Consider the following 23552-nt stretch of genomic DNA (forward strand, 5'->3'; position numbering starts at 1 on the left):
AATAATAGGTAACAGAATTTATTCTCAGAGCGCGCTGCCACATTACCACAAGCAACAGTTTATATACAATAACATGACGTCATTTCATTGCTCCTAAAATGAATCTCCTCCTCCAGACTGGGTCAAAGGGAACTTTAAAGGTTCATTCTGAGTTCATTCTGACCCCCCAGCACATACACAGGACACACAACACAACTGAATTAACTTTTGACCCCTCAACATTATCGATCACCACTTAGTTGACAGTTCTAATTAACAGAAAACCTAGGAATGCACTCACAGCCTTATCTAAAACACCCCAGAGCTAAGTTTCGTCGGTTCAATCATAGGTTAAACTCTTGATACTCCCCATCCCGGATCCGGGATCGTGAATAAAGCCTTAGGCTCATTAGCATAACGCAACGTTAACGATTTCTGAAAATTGCAAATAAAACGAAAATAATGCGCCTGCTCTCAAGCTTAGCCTTTTCTTAACAACACTGTCATCTCAGATTTTCAAAATATGCTTTTGAACCATAGCAAATCGATCATTTGTGTAAGAGTATTGCAAGCTAGCTTAGCATTTTGAGTAGCATTTAGCACGCAACATTTTCACAAAAACCAGATAACCAAATAAATAAAATCATTTACCTTTGAAGAGCTTCGGATGTTTTCAATGAGGAGACTCTCAGTTACATAGCAAATGTTCAGTTTTTCCTGAAAGAATCTTTGTGTAGGAGAAATCGCTCCGTTTTGTACATCACATTTGGCTACCGAAACGAACCGAAAATTCAGTCACCAAAACGTCAAACTTTTTCCGAATTAACTCCATAATATCGACTGAAACATGGCAAACGTTGTTTAGAATCAATCCTCAAGGTGTTTTTTCACATATCTCTTCATTGATATGCAGTTCGTGGAAGCCTGCTTTCCCCTCAGAATCGCATGGAAAAATACCAGCAGCTGAAAAAGACGCACCAATTTCGACGGAGGACACCGGGCGGACACCTGGAAAATGTAGTCTCTTATGGTCAATCTTTCAATGATATGCCTACAAATATGTCACAATGCTGCAGACACCTTGGGGAAACGACAGAAAGGGCAGGCTCATTCCTCTCGCATTCACAGCCATATAAGGAGACAATGGAAAACGGAGCCTCAAAAATCCTGCTGATTTCCTGGTTGCCGTTTCATCTTGGTTTTGCCTGTAGCTCCCGTTCTAGGGCACCCACAGACAATATCTTTGCAGTTCTGGAAAATTCAGAGTGTTTTCTTTCCAAAGCTATCAATTATATGCATAGAGTTTCAAGAGGTTAAACCCCTTACAATGATGATCTGTAAAGCTACCTTATCTGCTTACTTAATCCACAACCCATTCGCTTCTGCCTCGTTGGAATGGTGTTCATTAACTTTAATTACTCCTTGTCCCTTCTTATGAACTCATATTGGTTAATCAGATATAATAAAACAGAGTATAAGTTTACTTAGTTACAGTTCCATTTAAAATGATTTGTTCAGTCATTTAATCATAATTTTCCTAACAGTGGACCACCTGATGGGAGAGAGAAAGATCAAAACAGATTATGTGCTAGATTATAACCTCAAAATGGGGGCCGTGGATAAGGCGGAAATGATAAACAGCTTTGTGGAATACACTCGGAAAACATCCAAGTGGTATAAGAAGATATATTTCAAGCTGATCGACACTGCTGCCCTCAACGGCAGCATAGTTCACTGCCAACTAACGGGTGAGATGATTACTGAACAAGGTATTTTTGGTAATTGGATGTACAGTTCACATACAAATCCATTATGCAATTATAGTGACAATATCTCACCCACCTACCCACTGCCTCATCATCCTCTAACTTTCCTCATCCTCCCCACTCCCTCAGAGGTAAAGTAATTATCTACCAAAAATACAGAGAGAACCTCATGAGAGAGCTGCTGGAGGAGCACCACACCCCTCGGCGCCCATCCACTGGGGGTCGTCCTGCTGTAGACAATCCCCTACGCCTCACTGCACGGCATTTTCCCTGCAAAGTCCCTCAAAATGCTTCTCAAGGTAGTCGCACACGGAGGCACTGCAAAGTCTGCCTGTCTGGCGCCAGGAGAAGTAAGCAGAGGAAGATGACAAAATACGTGTGTTTAGCTTGTGATACACCTCTAAGCATTTCACTATGCTTTGAGGAGTATCACATGCTCAAGCATTATTGAGCACATCTGCAGCAATAAGTGACTGACTGACCTGACAGGTGACTTGACAGGTGACCTGCCATACAACTATGCCTTTAGAGATGGGGGTGGAAATGCAGTAGTTGTTCAGTCACTGCATGGATATTAAATATGGGTTATGCATATTCAGTTTTTTGTCCTCTAGTAAAACAAGTTGTTGAACCAACTACCAATACTACAATAAAATAGATGACTATTACATATTGGCATATGTGTTTTCTTGCTGTGTTTTCATCCAGTAAAACTGTTAAGGAGTGTATGTTAGCGTACAAAAGCTGTCCTCATTCTTCAGCTCCAAAGATGTCCAGCTCCAGTTATGATATTAGCAAATAATGTTTGTGGTTTCTGAAAGTACAGAATAAAGAGGAATTATTCATTAGAATACAATATAAGGATATAGCAATAAAACAATACTACAAAGAAGTAAGATAATAAACACTGCTATAAAAAATTGTTTATTGCATTGACAAAATTACAAATTTGAGTTATAACAGTAAGAAACGAACTTTTGAGCTCCACAAGGGGGCAAGGCAGGGCAGAACAGAGCTATGCTGAATAGACCAAATAAAGAAACCATGGTCATATCTTTTATTTATTTAACTAGGCAAGTAATTTAAGAACAAATTATTACTTACAATGATGGCCTACACCGGCCAAACTCAGACTACGCTGGGCCAATTGTGCACTGCACTATGGGACTCCCAATCACAGCCAGCTGTGATACAGCCTGAATCTGAACCAGGGTGTTTGTAGTGACGCCTCTAGCACCGAGATGCAGTGCCATAGACCGCTGCGCCACTTGGGAGTCATAAGGCCAGGGTAGCTTCGAAATACAACACAAGATAAAACTTCTCTGACACATTCAGCATTGTTTTACAGAGCTAATAGAAGAATGTATCTACATAAGCACAATTGACTATAACACCATAAAGGTTATAAAATGAGTAACAGTATCTCACGTGTCCACGGTTATAAAGAATATACACAAATATATTATGCTCCATACATGCAGTACGCTACAATAGAAATGTGGAATGGAAAATGGAAAAATGTGAACACGTGTGCAGATCCTGTTCTGACGGGAGATGAGCAAATGTCTGCAGACGTGAACTGCACAAACAATTGGGAAGTGCTTGGGGAATTTTGTCCGTGTCAGAAATGTCCCAAAAATGTAATTGTCCGCAAAAGTAAAAAGGACTATTTTTATGTGAATGAATGAGGAGGCGGAACACACCTAAATTAAAACTGTTTTTAGAAAATAAAAACTTGTTAGAAAATCATTTGAAATTGAAGTTGAAACAGCCTATAAAAATAAACAAGTTGCGTGCTTTAGTTTGAGGGCAGCGCGGATAAAATGTACTGTTATGTATCAATCACATTCTGGAATGGAGAGAACATTCTATCACGTGCATAAAAAAACTCACGCATGAAAGGGTTAAAAGTCCAAAAACGGATGTTGCAATTGCATATTTCCCCTTTAACACCACACATCAGTTCAACAACTGCAGAGTTTGTGCCTTGGTATTTAAGACAGTACTTACTAGTATTAATCAGGGCCCGGTTTCTCAAAACCATCTTACGACTAAGTTCACCATTGGATGCCTTAAGATGCATTTGGGAAACCGGGCCCGAAATCCAATTCCCTCCTCTTCTTCCAATGTGACAGTCATCTTCCCCTCTTCCTCTTTCACTCCAAAAACTGCATCCTCCTCCTCTTTCACTCTGAACGCGTCTTCCTTTTCTTTCATTGAAAATTCTTCTCTTCTTCTTTCACTGTAACAGCCTCACCAACTTGTTTTTGAAACAGCCTCCTCTTCCTCCTCTTTGATGAGAGCTTCTTTCTCCGTCCAGCAGCCCCCCTCTTATTTAGCAGGAGGAGAGTAGCTTAGTGAACTCATGGTCGGAGATGTTAGCTAGCTAGGCCAATGCTAACTTAACCAGCCGGCTAGCTGACTAATAACAACACTGTAAATATGAAATTAAATCGGATAACTAACTAGACGACAGAAGTGTGTTTAAAACACGGTGGCTAATAAACACTAAAGCATGTAAAGAGCTTTATTGGTTCGTCTATTTTGTCTAACAAGCTACGGAGGTAGCTGACTAACTGTTGCTGCTGTTGAAAGAAGCGTTCCGTCCTCTAGATTATACCTCACACTAGCAGCATTGGCTTAATTAATGTCCCACATCGCCATCTGCTGACTGGAGTGGGTAATGCAGTTGAGTAAAATGTATATTTTATCTTCAGTCAAAAAGTTAAAGTGTAGGAAGCATGAGTTTTTACTCACCAGAGTAACAATACCGTGTGGTTAAAGACTTAATAAGCTGGTTGTAGTCACTTCATGGTTACGTATAATTACAAACATGTTTTTGTGTTATTACATATTTATTAACACATTTCGGGAAATCTTCTAAACTACCCACAATGCCCTATTTCCCAAGGTCATATGGATGATCAACTCTGTGCTACCGAATTTGTATGCTAGTGTAACGGTGTAATGAAGTTACATTTTTAAAATATATTAACCTTTATTTAACTAGGCAAGTTAGTTAAGAACAAATAATTTTTTACAATGGCCGGCCTACCACGGCCAAACCGTAACCCAGAAGATGCTGGGCCAATTGTGCACAGCCCTATGGGACTCCAAATTTACAGCCTGTTATAATACAGCCTGGTTTTGAACCAGGGTCTATAATGACACCTCTAGCACTGAGATGCAGTACCTTAGACTGCTGTGCCGCTGGTGTGTTTACATTACACTCACTGTAATACACTCAGCGATAAAGGTATGGGATTCTGGGTAATCCACAGCAGATTTTTGGACAATTTGAAAATTGAATGGTCCTGGGATAGAAATGTATAAAGTTGACATTACATCATACAATCCACCTTTTAAATCATACATTAGTAATGTTTTAGTAACTACTGTTGTTGGTTTGTCGTCAAATAAGCCACTCTTTATGTTTTTGCTGAATCTCAGTTTTCCATGTAGGTTATATGCTAAAGTTCCCTCTTTCAAGTTGGTAGCTAACTGGAAAATGCATATTCTGTAGGAGTGCTATTTTTACACTGAAGACTACTGATCATTCATCCACACTGTGTGTCCAGTCATTGCAGGTAATTTAAAACAAATGTATGAAGTATATGTTTTATAAACTCATGAACATTAGCCGGTTTATTAGCCCGGTTTTGTTAGTTGATGTGTATTATACTTCCTTGCCACCAGAGAGGGACATTGAGTAATTTTTAAGGTTAATTTGATATATTTTGATGCTAAAATGGATGGTAGTTTACTCTGCTGTAGTGAATATGAGACACATGGAAATAATGTATTTATTTTTATTATAGCAAATTAGGAATTTTTGGGAATTGTTAAATCCACTATACGATCACAATGATTTTTTTTTTTGATAGACATTTCAATTGTTTTTTTGTTAGTATATTACAGGGCAGATTTATGTAGAATTGCTGTGGGAGTGCTATTTATATCCCGTCACTACTAATCATTCATCCATACTGTGTGTGTCCCATCATTGCAGCTTTGGAAATAAAATAACTGTCCATTCATTGCTCCTTCCTGTGTTGACTCACTGACTTGAGGGACGGGACTAGGAAGGTCACACTAGGTCCATATCTAGCTCAAGTTTGCAAATGTTAACCACACCTCATGCTTTTCATGAACTGTGTGGTTGTGTTATCTAGTGGGAACCCGTTAGCAGGGTAGGCTCTGGTGCCTTCTTGCCGTGGGCTCAAAACGCCAGAGGAAATCAACTCGATTCATTTTGTCGAACAACCACCTGATTGGTTTGGTATTGGGCTTGTTCGACATTGCAGCCGAAAGTGCAGGTGACTGCTGACTGACTGGTCTACAAATAACCTTGCATCATAAATAACTACTCATTATTATTTATAAATCAGTCAGCCAGTAACTGTTAACCCACAATGCAGCATGGATGTGATGCCCTCGAACACAGTCAGTGGTTTAGTAGATGACATAAAGGCTACGCTGTGCACGCGCTACAGTGTGGGACGTCATCTATAAAAATGTGGCTGTTCTAAACTCTGTGTTGCTCAAAGCCTTGAGTAATGAACCTATTTTTGACACAACAGGCTGAAAGCGGCAATGCTTCAGGAAGCTTTGTTTCCCCATCACTACTTTTCAGCATGTTCTCTGTGAAGTAGACTACGGGAGTTTTGCAACTTTTTCCACCTTGGCTTACTGCGCTAGCTGACTGACATCTGGAATCTATCTATTTTGGATGTTACGGATTTTCCCTGCCATCATTCTGTATGTGTCTGCTCTTTTGATCTGCAGTCATGTTTTAGTTGAGTTTTGTTAGTTGGGTTCAGCCTGGTCTCCGGTAGTTGGTGTTCCAGCTCACTGACCATAGCTCATTGGCTAAATAGTAATGTTAGCTAGCTGGCTAAGATAACTGCATTTTGCTAACATTCTTTGATATTTGGTTAGATGGCGTTATGTATTTCCAAAACTTTGATTTACTTTAATCACTCAAGTCATGAGTGTAAACGATTGGATTAATTTGAAGTTCTACATTTTAAGTTATTTCTGTTGTGGTTTACATCATAGGGAATAGGCTGGTCCTCCATATTACATCACACCTGACTTTGGCATTATTCTGAATTCTGATTGGTTTAATTTGAAGTTCTACATTTTAAGTTATTTCTGTTGTGGTTTACATCATAGGGAATAGGCTGGTCCTCCATATTACATCACACCTGACTTTGGCATTATTCTGAATTCTGATTGGTTTAATGTAATAACTCCAACATCCAATGCCAAGAGGGTGCAAAGCTGTAATCAAGGCACATGGTGAATACTTTGAAGAATCTCAAATATAACATATGTTTTGATTTGTTTAACACTTTTCTGTTTACTACATGATTCCATATGTGTTATTTAATGGTTGTGTTGTCTTCACTATTATTCTACAATGTAGACAATAGTTAAAATAAAGAAAAAACATTGAATTTGTAGGTGTGTCCAAACAATTGACCGGTACTGTGTATGCATTGTGAAGGAGAACTGATTCTAGATCTGTACAAAGGCATTACATCAACAGCAGGAACAACTGTGTGTGTTAAAAAGGCCCAGGTGGATTGAATTGAGCTATTTAAAATGACATATTTTAATGTCAAATTATTTGTTCTGTTTGTCAATACAAGACAGGGACCGTGGAGACTTGGACTATTAGTGGTAGATTTGAGGGAGAATTTGACATCAGTTGGAATGGTGAGGGACCCTTTCACTACAGCCAATCAGTGAGCAGCTTCCCTTCCCCCACATCTCAGGCAGTTCTGTTACTCACAACACTTCTCCTGCTTTCCTCAACAATGGCCTTGACATTTTTTACAATTAGGAAATAATGTCATTTTTTACTCGTACCTCAGCCAGCATTGTGAATGGTTGTCGTGCCCGGGGTGTTGTGGAGGAAGAAGTCAGGCGCAGGAAACAGAGAGTTCAGGGTAGCGATACTTTTTAATTCACCACACCGGTGAAAACGACGCCACCCAAACAAATGCTCCAAAACACGGAGAACTAAACAGTCCAGAAAAACACACATACACGGACAACCGTGACTTACAGGCACAATAGTACACAGAAAATAATCCCACACACCCAGCAGGCGGGCCGGCTGTATAATAAAGCCCAACCAAATAACCTAACTAAACACAGGTGTAACTAATACAAGGGGGGGAAAGGATCAGTGGCAGCTAGTAGGCCGGTGACGACGACCGCCGAGCGCAGGAAGGGGAGCTACCTTCAGTAGGAGTCGTGACAATGGTTTCTGATGCCATACTAGACCATAGCAGTAAATCTAATACGTAGGTGTTTTTAGTCATGCATGAAACTTCTGGGGTGATTCTGTGGTTATAAGTTACTGACCTTGGAATACATTTCTGGCCATGCTGGCAGGGTCTGAATCAAACCCAATGTCCACCAGGCACACTGGCATGGTGTGAATCAAACCCAATGTCCACCAGGCACACTGACAGGGTCTGGATCAAACCCAATGTCCACCAGGCACACTGGCATGGTGTGAATCAAATTAATTACCTCAACACCGTGTCAGCACTTTCACGCTGGCCGACTGCCCTCTAGCTGCCAAGCTGTCAAAGTACAGCAATGTGTGTAGGGGGAAGAATAGTAAGAGTCGAGCATCCGCAGCAGAGTGCTGGCTGTATGTCTCTCTTCCTACCTCCTCGCCCCCACGTTTCCATGGCATTGCGGCGGGTGGTCTCTCACAGGCAGCCAGTATGCTTTTGTTCCATGATGGGGGGTGGAGCTGCGGGCCCTTTGATGTGTTGTGTGTGTCAGCCACACACACATGTACACACACACACACACACACACACACACACACACACACACACACACACACACACACTGGTGCTTTACACTCCACAGTGGACTGACTGCCTTTCCCTTGATGTCACCCAGCAGCATCCTAGGATATGAGAACAAGTTCATCATCTCAAACCGCTTTCCACCACCTGGTCCCATGTTACCTCGGTGCGCACAGCATCCTGGGAATGCTCGCCCATCACAAACCTCATCCAAAGCATGCATTATTTAATATAAGCTCGGTGAACAAGCAGTAAAGCTAGGTCACGTGAACTCTTTTATGTTGATACGAAGAGGTGAATTGGCATGTAGTACGTATCTATGTCACGCTGCTGCTATAGGCAGCGTGAAGCATTTGTAGAACGTCGACTGTGCAGCTGCAGTGTCAAAGGGTATCACAGTATGTACTGCATGTATCTTTGCTCCTGGTCAGACCACAGCTCATGACACTAGTCCTCATCCCTAATATTTCCTTGTGTGTCCACCAGGTGAACGAGAAGGACAAGCTGCTGACAGAGAGGAACCAGCTGAAGGAGTGTATGGGTGAGCTGTGGGAGAACTTCTCCTGTCTGTCCCAAGAAGTGTGCAGGGACGTGCAGCTGAGCCCCGAGTAGGTCCAGTCCCTGAACCAATACTGCCCGGTCCTGAAGCCCGGCACCAACACCATCGACATTACCGGCAATGCTGCCTCCAACAGCATTGACCTCACCACCCACTCCGGATCAGCCACCCCGGAGCCCAGCTTCCTCAAGTCCCCCGGGCCCTCAGAGAGCGAGCTTGACTCGGTCATGGGGAATGGGGCTGACGGGGGGCCGGGCAGCAACGAGGCCGAAGGCCAGGAGCCGAGGTTATACATGGAGGCGGGGCTCTCGTTCAATGAACAGTCCAATCAGACAGTGACGGTAGACTTCTGCCAGGAAATGACTGATAAATGTACAACCGATGAACAGCCGAGAAAGGACTGTACTTAGTAAACGGTGGTTTTAATATCTGTATTTTTATTTTTTAATTTTGATTTTCTTCTGACAAACCTCTTTCTCGGGGTTGTTGAGATGGTCAGCCTTGGCCAGTGTTCTTTGAAAATATTTTTTGTTTGTATGTCTTTTTAAAGGTTGACACTACAGTTGTCTTAAGAGCAGCAATACTGTTCTCCAGGTATTCTCCTCTCTGTAACCATGACAGAGTGGGAACTTCTCACACAAAACTCCTCTTACAATGGTGCTACACCGTGTCCAGGCAGGCAGCGATCTCCACAGTGTTCTTTATCCATGTATTACAGTCACAGGGATGGGCAAAGTTCACATCTTCAATTCAAACCTCAATGGACCTAACAGCAGCTCCCTCTGTCTCTCGATCAACCTACAGTTCTCCCTGTCTCTCCTCTCTCTATTTCTCTCTCTCTGTCTCTTTCTCTCTCTCTTTCTCTCTCTCTGTCTCTTTCTCTCTCTCTTTCTCTCTCTCTCTCTTTCTCTCTGTCTCTTTCTCTCTCTATTTCTCTCTCTCTGTCTCTTTCTCTCTCTCTTTCTCTCTCTCTCTCTTTCTCTCTCTCTCTCTCTGTCTCTCTCTCTCCCAATCGCTCTTCTACTCTGTCTATTTCCTATCAATCTATTTCTACCTCTTAAAACACTTTTGCTCTCTGTATATTCTCTCTCTCTCTCGGTGGCCCTTGTCACAGCAATTCAAACTCAGGAAGAAATCTTCTGAATGTTCGATATGATTCATGAAAATAAGAATACAGCTTCTGTACATGAGAGATTTATGAAGCAGTTAGACTGTAAATGTTCATATGCAAAAAATGTCTACAGACAAACAATGTGTACAGACAGTACCTAAACATTCCTCCTTTGCCTTCCGCAGCACTGAAACGAAAGAGAAAAACTAACGATTTGACAGGTGGTTAAATAGCTATGTTCTCACCAGGGTTGGGGTCAAATCAAATCAAATCAAATTTTATTTGTCACATACACATGGTTAGCAGATGTTAATGCGAGTGTAGCGAAATGCTTGTGCTTCTAGTTCCGACAATGCAGTAATAACCAACAAGTAATCTAACTAACAATTCCTAAACTACTGTCTTATACACAGTGTAAGGGGATAAAGAATATGTACATAAGGATATATGAATGAGTGATGGTACAGAGCAGCATAGGCAAGATACAGTAGATGGTATCGAGTACAGTATATACATATGAGATGAGTATGTAAACAATGTGGCATAGTTAAAGTGGCTAGTGATACATGTATTACATAAGGATGCAGTCGATGATATAGAGTACAGTATATACGTATGCATATGAGATGAATAATGTAGGGTAAGTAACATTATATAAGGTAGCATTGTTTAAAGTGGCTAGTGATATATTTACATCATTTCCCATCAATTCCCATTATTAAAGTGGCTGGAGTAGAGTCAGTGTCAGTGTGTTGGCAGCAGCCACTCAATGTTACTGGTGGCTGTTTAACTGTCTGATGACCTTGAGATAGAAGCTGTTTTTCAGTCTCTCGGTCCCAGCTTTGATGCAGCTGTACTGACCTCGCCTTCTGGATGATAGCGGGGTGAACAGGCAGTGGCTCGGGTGGTTGATGTCCTTGATGATCTTTATGGCATTCCTGTAACATCGGGTGGTGTAGGTGTCCTGGAGGGCAGGTAGTTTGCCCCCGGTGAGGCGTTGTGCAGACCCCACTACCCTCTGGAGAACCTTACGGTTGAGGGCGGAGCTGTTGCCGTACCAGGCGGTGATACAGCCCGCCAGGATGCTCTCGATTGTGCATCTGTAGAAGTTTGTGAGTGCTTTTGGTGACAAGCCGAATTTCTTCAGCCTCCTGAGGTTGAAGAGGCGCTGCTGCGCCTTCTTCACGATGCTGTCTGTGTGAGTGGACCAATTCAGTTTGTCTGTGATGTGTATGCCGAGGAACTTAAAACTTGCTACTCTCTCCACTACTGTTCCATCGATGTGGATAGGGGGGTGTTCCCTCTGCTGTTTCCTGAAGTCCACAATCATCTCCTTAGTTTTGTTGACGTTGAGTGTGAGGTTATTTTCCTGACACCACACTCCGAGGGCCCTCACCTCCTCCCTGTAGGCCGTCTCGTCGTTGTTGGTAATCAAGCCTACCACTGTTGTGTCGTCCGCAAACTTGATGATTGAGTTGGAGGCGTGCTTGGCCACGCAGTCGTGGGTGAACAGGGAGTACAGGAGAGGGCTCAGAACGCACCCTTGTGGGGCCCCAGTGTTGAGGATCAGCGGGGAGGAGATGTTGTTACCTACCCTCACCACCTGGGGGCGGCCCGTCAGGAAGTCCAGTACCCAGTTGCACAGGGCGGGGTCGAGACCCAGGGTCTCGAGCTTGATGACGAGCTTGGAGGGTACTATGGTGTTGAATGCCGAGCTGTAGTCGATGAACAGCATTCTCACATAAGTATTCCTCTTGTCCAGATGGGTTAGGGCAGTGTGCAGTGTGGTTGAGATTGCATCGTCTGTGGACCTATTTGAGCGGTAAGCAAATTGGAGTGGGTCTAGGGTGTCAGGTAGGGTGGAGGTGATATGGTCCTTGACTAGTCTCTCAAAGCACTTCATGATGACGGAAGTGAGTGCTACGGGCGGTAGTCGTTTTGCTCAGTTACCTTAGCTTTCTTGGGAACAGGAACAATGGTGGCCCTCTTGAAGCATGTGGGAACAGCAGACTGGTATAGGGATTGATTGAATATGTCCGTAAACACACCAGCCAGCTGGTCTGCGCATGCTCTGAGGGCGCGGCTGGGGATGCCGTCTGGGCCTGCAGCCTTGCGAGGGTTAACACGTTTAAATGTTTTACTCACCTCGGCTGCAGTGAAGGAGAGACCGCATTTTTCCGTTGCAGGCAGTGTCAGTGGCACTGTATTGTCCTCAAAGCGGGCAAAAAAGTTACTTAGTCTGCCTGGGAGCAAGACATCCTGGTCCGTGACTGGGCTGGATTTCTTCCTGTAGTCCGTGATTGACTGTAGACCCTGCCACATGCCTCTTGTGTCTGAGCCGTTGAATTGGGATTCTACTTTGTCTCTGTACTGACGCTTAGCTTGTTTGATAGCCTTACGGAGGGAATAGCTGCATTGTTTGTATTCAGTCATGTTACCAGACACCTTGCCCTGATTGAAAGCAGTTTCACGCGAATGCTGCCATCAATCCAAGGTTTCTGGTTAGGGAATGTTTTAATCGTTGCTATGGGAACGACATCTTCAACGCACGTTCTAATGAACTCGCACACCGAATCAGCGTATTCGTCAATGTTGTTATTTGACGCAATACGAAACATGTCCCAGTCCACGTGATGGAAGCAGTCTTGGAGTGTGGAGTCAGCTTGGTCGGACCAGCGTTGGACAGACCTCAGTGTGGGAGCTTCGTTTTTTAGCTTTTGTCTGTAGGCAGGTATCAGCAAAATGGAGTCGTGGTCAGCTTTTCCGAAAGGGGGGCGGGGCAGGGCCTTATATGCGTCGCGGAAGTTAGAGTAACAGTGATCCAAGGTTTTTCCGCCCCTGGTTGCGCAATCGATATGCTGATAAAATTTAGGGAGTCTTGTTTTCAGATTAGCCTTGTTAAAATCCCCAACAACAATGAATGCAGCCTCCGGATAAATGGTTTCCAGTTTGCAAAGAGTTAAATAAAGTTTGTTCAGAGCCATCGATGTGTCTGCTTGGGGGGGGATATATACGGCTGTGATTATAATCGAAGAGAATTCTCTTGGTAGATAATGCGGTCTACATTTGACTGTGAGGAATTCTAAATCAGGTGAACAGAAGGATTTGAGTTCCTGTATGTTTCTTTCATCGCACCATGCCTCGTTAGCCATAAGGCATACACCCCCACCCCTTTCTTACCAGAAAGGTGTTTGTTTCTGTCGGCGCGATGCGTGGAGAAACCCGTTGGCTGCACCGCTTCGGATAGCGTCTCTCCAGTGAGCCATGTTTCCGTGACGCACAGAACGTTACAGTCTCTGATGTCCCTCTGGAATGCTACCCTTGCTCGGATTTCATCAACCTTGTTGTCAAGAGACTGGACATTGGCAAGAAGAATGCTAGGAAGTGGGGCACGATGTGCCCGTCTCCGTAGTCTGACCAGAAGACCGCCACGTTTCCCTCTTTTTCGGAGTCGTTTTTGGGTCGCTGCATGCAATCCATTCCGTTGTCCTGTTTGTAAGGCAGAACACAGGATCCGCGTCGCGAAAAACATATTCTTGGTCGTACTGATGGTGAGTTGACGCTGATCTTATATACTGTAGTTCTTCTCGACTGTATGTAATGAAACCTAAGATGACCTGGGGTACTAATGTAAGAAATAACACGTAAAAAAACAAAAAACTGCATAGTTTCCTAGGAACGCGAAGCGAGGCGGCCATCTCTGTCGGCGCCGGAAGTACTAGGGTCAATTCCATTTCAATTCCAGTCAGGAAGTACACTGAATTCCAACTCTCTTGAAGGCTTTTCAATGAGGAAAATGTGAAATTGGAATTGCAATTTGGTTTGCTTTCTGAATTAACTGAAATGGAAAAGGAATTAACCCCAATCCTGGTTCCCACACATCAGCAATACAATTGTAATTGGATGTTGTAATGGTAACTTTCAAGTGCTTGCTTGGGCAGAACGTATAATGTATATAGTATGGAGCATGGTGACTGTCACAGTAATATTATACAAGTAGAGGCTTAGACGTTTCTTTTCACTGGGGTTTTTGCTAAGGGGAAATATTTGCTTTGCTGTTTCCTGCCCAAAGGAAAATTCCCCATAAGGGTGGGTGTCCTTAAACTCAGGAAATCAGCTTGACACGCACACAAAACACACACACACACACACACGTACATTCATTTCAGAGCCCCTTGCATGACAATTGGATGTTGCTGGCACGGACCGTGTAAGTATGTTATTAACCAGTGGCTCAAGCCACATCCATTCAAAATTTGACAAATGTGAAAACGAGTTTCAGCTTGTTGTGTTTTTGAGGAAACTTTATTTCTCCTTATCTGTGTTTGAAGATGCTATATGTACGATGGGGAAAACTCTCACAGGCACCCTTTGGATTTCTTCAGTGTTATATGTTTCAATGTTGCCAAGGAATGTGTGAGTAGACATCTTCTCAAGCTGAGGGATAGCTATTCTGTCTGCAACAACAACAAAAACAGACACAAAGTATTTCTATTTACCAAGGATGCTTTCTCCTAATGGATCTGGGCTCAATTCAGGCTCTTTCCTTCCAGCACCGGATGCTCAGTTATAACTAGTTCTAATAGCACTTCATAGAGAAGCTATACAGTTTGTCAGGAAAGAGCGATAATATAACTGTATATATTGAGGAGTCTGCAAATTCCCATTGGCGTTACTCTGCTGCCCCCTGTTGGACACAGTTATGTAGTTCTCCAACCAGTCCTGACTGAGAACAAACCGTGTGGTATTAAGAGTGCTCTGTGTTTTGCGGTGTGGTTGCTAGTCTGATTATTTGGCCATACACATAGGTTTCCCTAAGGTTGCGGCGAGACTCATATACAGTCTCACACAGAGAACCACAAGCATACGCACAAATATGAATACATACACACACACACACCATGCATGTCGTAACGGCATCCTTGCTCGAAGGCTTCAGTCTCGAGCAGTTGTGATTGCCTGTTGAAATTGTTGTTTGCGAGGTTCTTTTTCCACTTTGCTCTGATTCATAAACCGTCACTGAAGTGGAACGGTATTCATCCCCATTATTAGATACAAAACATAAAACTAAAGATGGGTGGATTCAAGTGGACATTTGTGCAAACCATATGCAATTCCGACTTTTTCGTACTCGTTTTTTTGAAGTAAAAAGTGAAAAGCATGACGTTCCACCAGAAAAGCACTCATTAGGCTACACTTTGACAAATGTCATATTTTGGGAAAATGTATTGAAATGCATCAGGTTTATATTGTCCTCCATCAAAGCTATACCAATAGATATCCTTCTATCTGTTTGTAGATGTCCTTATAATGCTATTATGATTACTGTTGATGTTCTGTGCATAGCATATTTCTGGTGTGTAGGCTACTGTGCGTAACATTTCTAATTCCTCATCATTGTTTTTTGCTCTACCAAAAGAGCCCCCTGGATTCATGTAAAGGCTGGTTGGGTGGATGCAGATACATGAAGAGTTTTTAAAGCAGCACCATCCCTCCAGTCATTTGACAGTCCAGTCCATACCTCTTAGCCCTCTAGCCTTGAGAGAGCTGCTCCATGCCTGATATGCCATGTGTGGTGTTACTATGGTGACCAGTGGTTGAAAGTAGAGCACCCCCCCCCCCCCCCTCCTCCCCCAAGCATTCCAGGTGAAATAAGCTTGTTGTGTCATCATCTCAATTGTCTGGTTTAACTTTAACCAGGATCAGTCATTGCTCTTGTATATCGTCTCAGGGTGCCAAGTGTTTTATTTCTCAATTTCTGAATTTGAAGCAGATGTTTGTAACTTTTAGCTGGTTTTTATGTTTGCTTTGATGTTTTTGGCTTTGCTATGGGTGTGTGAAAGTATAGCTTTAAACTCTGGTTTTATATTCCCGAAGCTTATTTCTACCAATGCAAATACTGTGTAATGAGCTTGGCCCAATACAGATCAACCCCATCAAGAGACTGCAGAGAGTACACAATACATTGGAGTACAAATATGAATTATGTTTTGGTAATACATTTCATTATTGGTTGGATTTCTCTCAAGTTCTTTACCTCTGCAGTTTTTTTACAAGCCAAACACACAACAACAACAAAAATCCATGTAATTTGATTTGTTAACTGGCTTTGGTTATTAGTTGGTGGATATTTTCTTGTTTAGTTTAACTTTTGTTTGTTTTAGTTTTTCTGTGCTGCTTCTCTGGGGAAAAAAAACTGTCTCTCCAACTCCAAAGGTTGTTGTTTTGAAAAGACCAACAAAACTTGCCTTTTTCACAAATTGCTCAACTTTATAATACAGTATACTGGTATCCTGATTACATGCACAGGCCGAGACCATTTTAGGAGTAAAAGAAAAGTTAAATATGTTTACAAAAAAGTTGTGTTTATTCAATTTGCCATGTATATAGAAATTGGTGGCTTACAATTGGACTGATGGTTAGTGTTTTTACGTTTGTAAACAGAAAACAGTGTTTCCTCAACTTGTCTTTTCATTCAACTGGGGATGTTTCAGAGTTACACGGATACAAGTGCACCTCCGATTTTTGCCTTAGAACTTGCAGAGGCCATAGTTCACATTCAAGTGAAGTGAGTGTATGCAGGGGCCTACGCCCCCCATTTCTGAGTAACCACCAGTGCGGACGTTCTCACACTTATCTACCTGTGAAATCCTTTTTGTCCATAATTGGTCAATGACTGTATCAGCAAACTGCATCAGGTGTTTTTTTTACATGCTTTTTACACAGATTATATGGATTATTGTATTAGTAGATTTTGGTGCATCATTTTTTTAAATGTAATAACTCTTAAGCTTGTAGTCACAAAGTTGTTTTTCTCTCCCGTTTTTCTAGAAGACTGTTTTGTGTTAATATTGTCAATTTGAAATAACTGCTATTTGCTTATTCTCTACTTACCTTGTTCATTTTTAAATGCTACACAACCCCTAATGAATTCAAATGACTTTAACAACCATTGTAAATACGGTGTTGCGTAAACCCCCTTTTCATTAATTTCAATTGCTAGTGTTATATAAATGACATTTTTGTCTAGACACCATTTCTGTTTATGAAATAAAGAATCATATCGTGTACATTATTTTTGTCCTTTTTTTTATATCTGCAAATGCAAATAAATATTGTTTACTTCGTTGTATTCTTTCACTAAATCATAATCTGTACTTTTAAGGTGTAATTCGAAATTAATCAAAGGCATATGGACTATCTGATTAAAATCATATCAGATTTGAAATAAGGTGTAAAGTAGTCACATAAGAAGAGGGCCCAAGTGTTTCTTGTCCCTTTGGACAGTGAGAAAGATGGTTTGGGAGGCAAAGAAAAGTCCAAGAGCCACAGTTGGAGAGTTACAGAATGCCACCTCCAAGCCAAAAGGCTATTTGGAAGGGTTTCTATTTTTTTTTTTAAACGCCTGTATTGTGAGCAACCAACAATTGTAAACACCTGAAGTTTGCTAAATGGCATTGGCACTTGGGTTGGAACCAGGTACTATGGTCAGATGAGATTAAAATAAAGCTCTTTGGCCACGCCCACCAGTGATCGGTTTGGCTTCGAAAGAAGGATGCATATGCAGAAAATACCCCATACCTACTGTAAAATATGGTGGTGAATATTTGATGTTATGGGGCTGTTTTGCTTCCACTGTTACTGGGGCCTTTTGTTAATGTCCATGGCATCATGAGCTCTGCCAAGTACCAGGATATTTTAGACAAAAACCTGGTTTCCTCTGCCAGGACACTGGTCGCAAGTGGACCTTCCAGCAAGATAATCACCCAAAACACACCACAAAATCAACATCTCAGTCTCTGGACTTGAACTTCATTGAAAACCTGTGGTTTGAATTGAAGAGGGCTGTCCATAAGTACAGATGAAGGATATCAAGGGTCTGGAAAGGTTCTGTATGGAGGAATGGTCTAATATCCCTCCCAATGTGTTTTTCAATCTCATAAAACATTATAGAAAAAGGCTCAGTGATGTGATCCTTGCAAGGGGAGGGTGCACAACGTATTGAAAATGGGTGCCAATAATTTTGACACATACCTTTTTGAGATTTTTTCATATTACTTGTTAAACAAAATATTGTTCTCTGAGCAATTGTATTAGTATAAAATAAAATCATATTAAAATTCTCTTCAGCATACAATATAGCTCAGTATTTGTAATTATATAATTTTATACAGTCATTGTTTATCAAGGGTGCCAATAATTTTGGATGTGACATATTTGCATTTGAATAGTTGTACATCAGATCCTAGAAAAGCATTATGTATAAGCAAACAGGTTATAGATTTCTCAACGATATCAAGAAAGTTGAAGATATTGTATTACATTTTTTTGTAAAGCATCCAATGCAGGGTTCACAGAACATTTCAAGATATTCATCAATAAATTCACATTTTGTTCAATTTGAAGAGCACTTCCATCTCCAACTTTACCATCGTTCTGTAGGATAAACAATATCAAAGTGCTTTAATAAATAATCCTATTTACATTTTGAGATCAAATATGTACATGGTGGAGTTTATCATCATATCCCACAATGTTTTACATGTATTATCAATCAAAATGTTGAATTCTCATCTTATGAGAAGACTGTCTTTTAGCAAAATGTCACTACAAGTAGCTTGCAGTCATATCACTTTGACAAAAAAATATAAAATTCCACGAATGCAATTACATTTGATGCCACAGATATTTCTTGCAAAGATTGCATGTGACATATCAAAAATGTGAAATTAGAACTACCCAAGCAAACATACACTGAACAAAAATATAAATGCAACATGTAAAGTGTTGGTCGCATGTTTCATGAGCTGAAATAAAAGATTCCAGAAATGTTCCATTACGCACAAAAAACTTTAATTCTCTCAAATGTTGTGCACAAATTTGTTTACATCCCTCTTAGTGAGCATTTCTCCTCCCATTTAATCCATCCACCTGATAGGTATGGCATATCAAGATACTGGTCAAACAGCATGATCATTACACAGGTGCACCTTGTTCTGGGGACAATAAAAGGCCACTCTAAAATGTGAAGTTTTGTGTCACATCACAATGCCACAGATGTCTCAAGTTTTGAGGGAGCGTGCAATTGGCATAATGATTGCTGGAATGTCCACCAGAGCTGTTGCCAGATAATTGAATGTTCATTTCTCTTCCCATAACCCCATCACCACCATGGGGCACTCTGTTCACAACGTTGTCATCAGCAAGCCACTCACCCACACCAAGCCATACACGCTGTCTGCCATCTACCCGGTACAGTTGAAACCGGGATTCATCCGTGAAGAGCACACTTCTCCAGCGTGCGAGTGGCCATCAAAACTGAGCATTTGCCCACTGAAGTCAGTTATGACACCAAACTGCAGTCAGGTCAAGACCCTGGTGAGGATGACGAGCACGCAGCTGAGCTTCCCTGAAACGGTTTCATCAGCTGTCCAGGTGGCTGGTCTCAGACGATCCCACAGGTGAAGAGGCCGGATGTGGAAGTCCTAGTCTAGCGTGGTTACACATCGTCTGCGGTTGTGAGGCCGGTTGGATGCACTGCCAAATTCTCCAAAACAAGATTGGAGGGGGCTTATGGTATGGGTAGACATAAGCTACCAATACTTCGATGAGATCCTGAGGCCCATTGTCGTGCCATTCATCCGCCGCCATCACCTTATGTTTCAGCATAATACATGGCCCCTTATTGCAAGGATCTGTACACAATTCCTGGAAGCTGACCTCCAGTTCTTCCATGGCCTGCATATTCACCAGACATGTCACCCATTGAGCATGTTTGGGATGCTCTGGATCAACGTGTATGACAGCGTGTTCCAGTTCCCGTCAATATCCAGCAAATCCGCACAGCCATTGAAGAGGAGACAACATTCCACAGGCCACAATCAACAGCCTGATCAACTCTATGCGAAGAAGATGTCGTGCTGCATGAGGCAAATAGTGGTCACAACAGACACTGATTGGTTTTCTGATCCACGCCCCTAATTTTTTTTTTTAAGGTAGAGTATCTGTGACCAACAGATGCATATCCGTACTCCCAGTCATGTGAAATCCAGATTGGGGCCTAATGGATTTCTATCAATTGACTGATGTCCTTATGTGAACTGTAACTCAGTAAAATCTTAGAAATTGTTGCATGATGCATTTATATTTTTGTTCAGTGTAACTATACTAATGCGTTTACTGCTCATCCACAATACACATGTTATTATGAATACAATTAGAAGGGGAATGTTGCTTCGTGATCAGTGTCCCCAGATCCTTCTGGTCCCTCAGCCAATTATCACTTTTTCATGATTGAAGACAGTTCCAGAATCATGCTCTGAAAGATTGAAATATGCAACATGAGTTAGTCAGTAGTTATTTAATCCGAATCTTAGCCTTAGAAACACATGATGAGAATCCTACAATGCATCCTCCATTAAAAAAAATTGTGTTGTGTAATAGTTCTACTTACCATTGACATTCTTCGTCCACTGGCTGGAGGCGGGGTCATAGGTGGGCTCTCTCCTTGGGCGATACGCTTGGCCTCTGTGTCCGTCCCACTCCCGGAGTTCGGGCTATCAGAAGGACTGTCCAGGTTGGTCTGTGAGAGTCCTCGGGACATGAAACTAGCCTTCCTCCCCGTGGGATAGTGACCACTGTCAGGTGAATCACTCATGTCACTGTAATCCTGCAGAGCGCTGACCCGGCTCTGTTTGCGTAGCTGTTTCCACAGGGCTGCTGGTATCTCCATATGGCTGGCCATAAGGGAAGGCCGTGGCTGTGCTCCGCCGTGCCTGGGATGGCCTGAGCCTTTAGGCCCGTTGGAGTCGTCACTGCTGCATGAGTGGTTCCTCTGGTCCAGAGTGTAGTGGTGCTCCACAGTCCTCAGCTGTCGCAGGGACTGGAGCTCAGTCTGTCTGAGGTACTGCTCTGAGTCGTTGGTGCCACCACTATCGTTGTGAGGAGCTACCGAATGCAGGTACAAGGGGATAGCATCCACGTGGCTGTTAGGGACCATTGTGTAGGCCGTCTGAGTGAGTTGCATCATCTTTTGGGGTGATGAGTTTGTGAGGACACACACCTGCTGGACCATGGAGTTTTTCTTGGACCTGAACACTAATAAGCTTTCGTCATCTGTACCTTTATTTCCATACAGACTTTGCTTGACTTTTTTCACTCCCAGGTGGAATATCTCGAGGAGATTCAAGAACAAAGAAACCCCAGCGATGACGAGCATGAAGATCATGAAAATGTTCTTCTCAGTTGGTCTGGACACAAAGCAATCCACACTGTTCGGGCAAGGCAATCTCTCACATTTGTACAAAGGATCCAATCCAACTCCGTACAGCACATATTGTCCCACTATGAAGCCAACCTCCACCACTGACCTCGTCAAGATATGGAAAACATATGTGCGCAGCAAGGAGCCCCTGAGTGGAGCTTTCCTTACTCTCTTCTGTTCCTCCAGCTTCCTCAGCTCCCTCTCTATCCTCTGTCTGTCCTCGTGAACGGGCTCAGCGCCCTCTAGCTCCGCTTTCAGGAAGGCTTTTTTCTTGTGTCTCTCTTTTTCAAGGGCCCTCAAACGGTACAGTGCATGTCCCATGTATACCAGAGAGGGAGAGGACACGAAAATGATTTGTAACACCCAGTATCGGATAAGAGAAATGGGGAATGCATCATCGTAGCACACGTTCTTACACCCAGGCTGGTCCGTGTTGCACACAAACTCACTCTGCTCATCGTCCCAAACATCCTCTGCTGCCACACCAAGAACGAGCATCCGGAATATAAAAAGGATGGTTAGCCAGATTTTTCCCACGATGGTTGAATGAATATGTACCTCTTCTAAGATACTCCCCAACAAGTTCCAATCCCCCATCTTCTGAGTCACATATCCTTATGCTATAAAAAAGATTTTACATACATGAATTTCCACTGGGCCATGATATTTTATAAATACCTCACAGGATAAGCACATTTTTCATAGTTTAGTGTGTATATTTTTCATGATTCCAATGCAATTGTCCTCTTTCAAATGTAGACTGTTCAAGCATGCAATGTCAAAATAAAGGATTTAAGAGTAAGAAACAACTTACATGTCAACTCGGTTGTGTGTTCCACTTGCTTCAGAAATACCTGAATATTTGGTAGAATGTACGTTTAGTTTCCACCCATTGACGAGATAGGCGATCTCTGAGAATCGCTACAGTGAGTGTATCGCCAATCTGTTGCAAGCAGGATTCATAGATTGCGAGGATCGATCCACCAAGCGACGGGACAATGGCCTGGGGCTTGTTTTACCACACAGTTGTTGATGGCAGGACATGTAACGTTACCAACAGCGCCAATCAGCTGACGGCCTAGCTTTGAATTTCCAATACATGTCAAATGCATGCTATTTTTACTTTCCAAATAGCTCTTGATCTTCACTGTATGCTGGTGTTATGTTTATATATGATCTAAATCTGCTAACTAAATGTTTTCAAATGACCAAGTCAAACAATCTATTGGGCCAGACAGAATGCTCAACGAGTCATGCCCCATCTCATAGTTCACTGCACGGTGGGCTATTTGAGGCACTGGACTAGTCTGGCAACAGACCAACCAGACCTCCCCAAAAGTACTGTTAATTAAATAAATGAAAACTGTTAACAGATGACACAATTAGAACAACATATTCACATGGTTTCCATTGATATTTAGTAGCCCATTTAGATTCCTAGAAATGAGTTAACAATTTAATCATTGGAAAGAAAAATCAATTATGGAATGTATTGAATACTTACTTTTACATTGCGTGGTACTGTGTGGTTGCAATAGCCACCATTAAAGGGATTGTCCACCCAAATTATAGCATGGCATATTGGTTTCCTTACCCTATAAACAGTCGATGGACAAGGTGTGACAGCAATCTATGCTTTGGTTTTGTTTACCTGGCCGTTTCAAAGGCTAACTTTTTAGCATTTGTGGTACAAATCCAACGCAAGTCAATGTTACCTACATTAGCGGCCAGTTAAACAATACCAAAGCCCGGATTGCTGTCATACTTTCTCCCTAGACTGTTTACAGGGTAAGGAATCCAAAACATATTTGTGAAATATCCCTTTAATACACCCAAATGTGAGTCTCAAGCCCATGATCCCATTCCATGACATTAATTTCTCATGAAAGAGAAGGTGTCCTTACAATCACTCTGCTATAACCAACTTCATTCAACTTTGTTTCAGTGAGCTAATGCAAGTACATCCCTAGGCACTAACCTCAATTCCCATACTTCGTGGCCCAGTTTCTGGATATTTATATTAGAGCATGTATTACCT

At 42.2% G+C, this 23552-nt stretch overlaps 1 protein-coding gene and 1 long non-coding RNA gene across 2 annotated transcripts; one reads left to right on the forward strand and one right to left on the reverse strand.

Annotated features, from left to right (window-relative positions):
- Positions 1–14417: 14417 nt before the first annotated feature.
- On the forward strand, positions 14418–17321 carry LOC135557164 (uncharacterized). The gene is made up of 2 exons (XR_010458186.1): positions 14418–14461; positions 15671–17321. It is a non-coding gene; the product is annotated as an uncharacterized LOC135557164 (long non-coding RNA).
- A 3209-nt stretch (positions 17322–20530) lies between these two features.
- Positions 20531–22111, reverse strand: LOC135557165 (gap junction alpha-10 protein-like). Its single transcript, XM_064990373.1, has 2 exons — positions 20705–22111; positions 20531–20569 (listed from the first exon to the last, which is right to left on the reverse strand). Exons 1-2 carry the CDS (start codon positions 22109–22111, stop codon positions 20531–20533), a joined length of 1446 nt encoding a protein of 481 aa, XP_064846445.1.
- Between the last annotated feature and the right edge of the window lie 1441 nt (positions 22112–23552).

The sequence above is a fragment of the Oncorhynchus masou genome, chromosome 16 (assembly GCF_036934945.1).
Source record: "Oncorhynchus masou masou isolate Uvic2021 chromosome 16, UVic_Omas_1.1, whole genome shotgun sequence".
Lineage (NCBI taxonomy): Eukaryota > Metazoa > Chordata > Actinopteri > Salmoniformes > Salmonidae > Oncorhynchus > Oncorhynchus masou.

Bases quoted from the DNA above. Each gene is read 5' to 3' on its own strand.
- LOC135557165 (XM_064990373.1), bottom strand. From the start codon at position 22,111: ATGGGGGATTGGAACTTGTTGGGGAGTATCTTAGAAGAGGTACATATT. The intron at 20,570-20,704 runs GTAAGTAGAACT...TCAATCTTTCAG, and splicing joins GTGGACGAAGAATGTCAATG to AGCATGATTCTGGAACTGTC.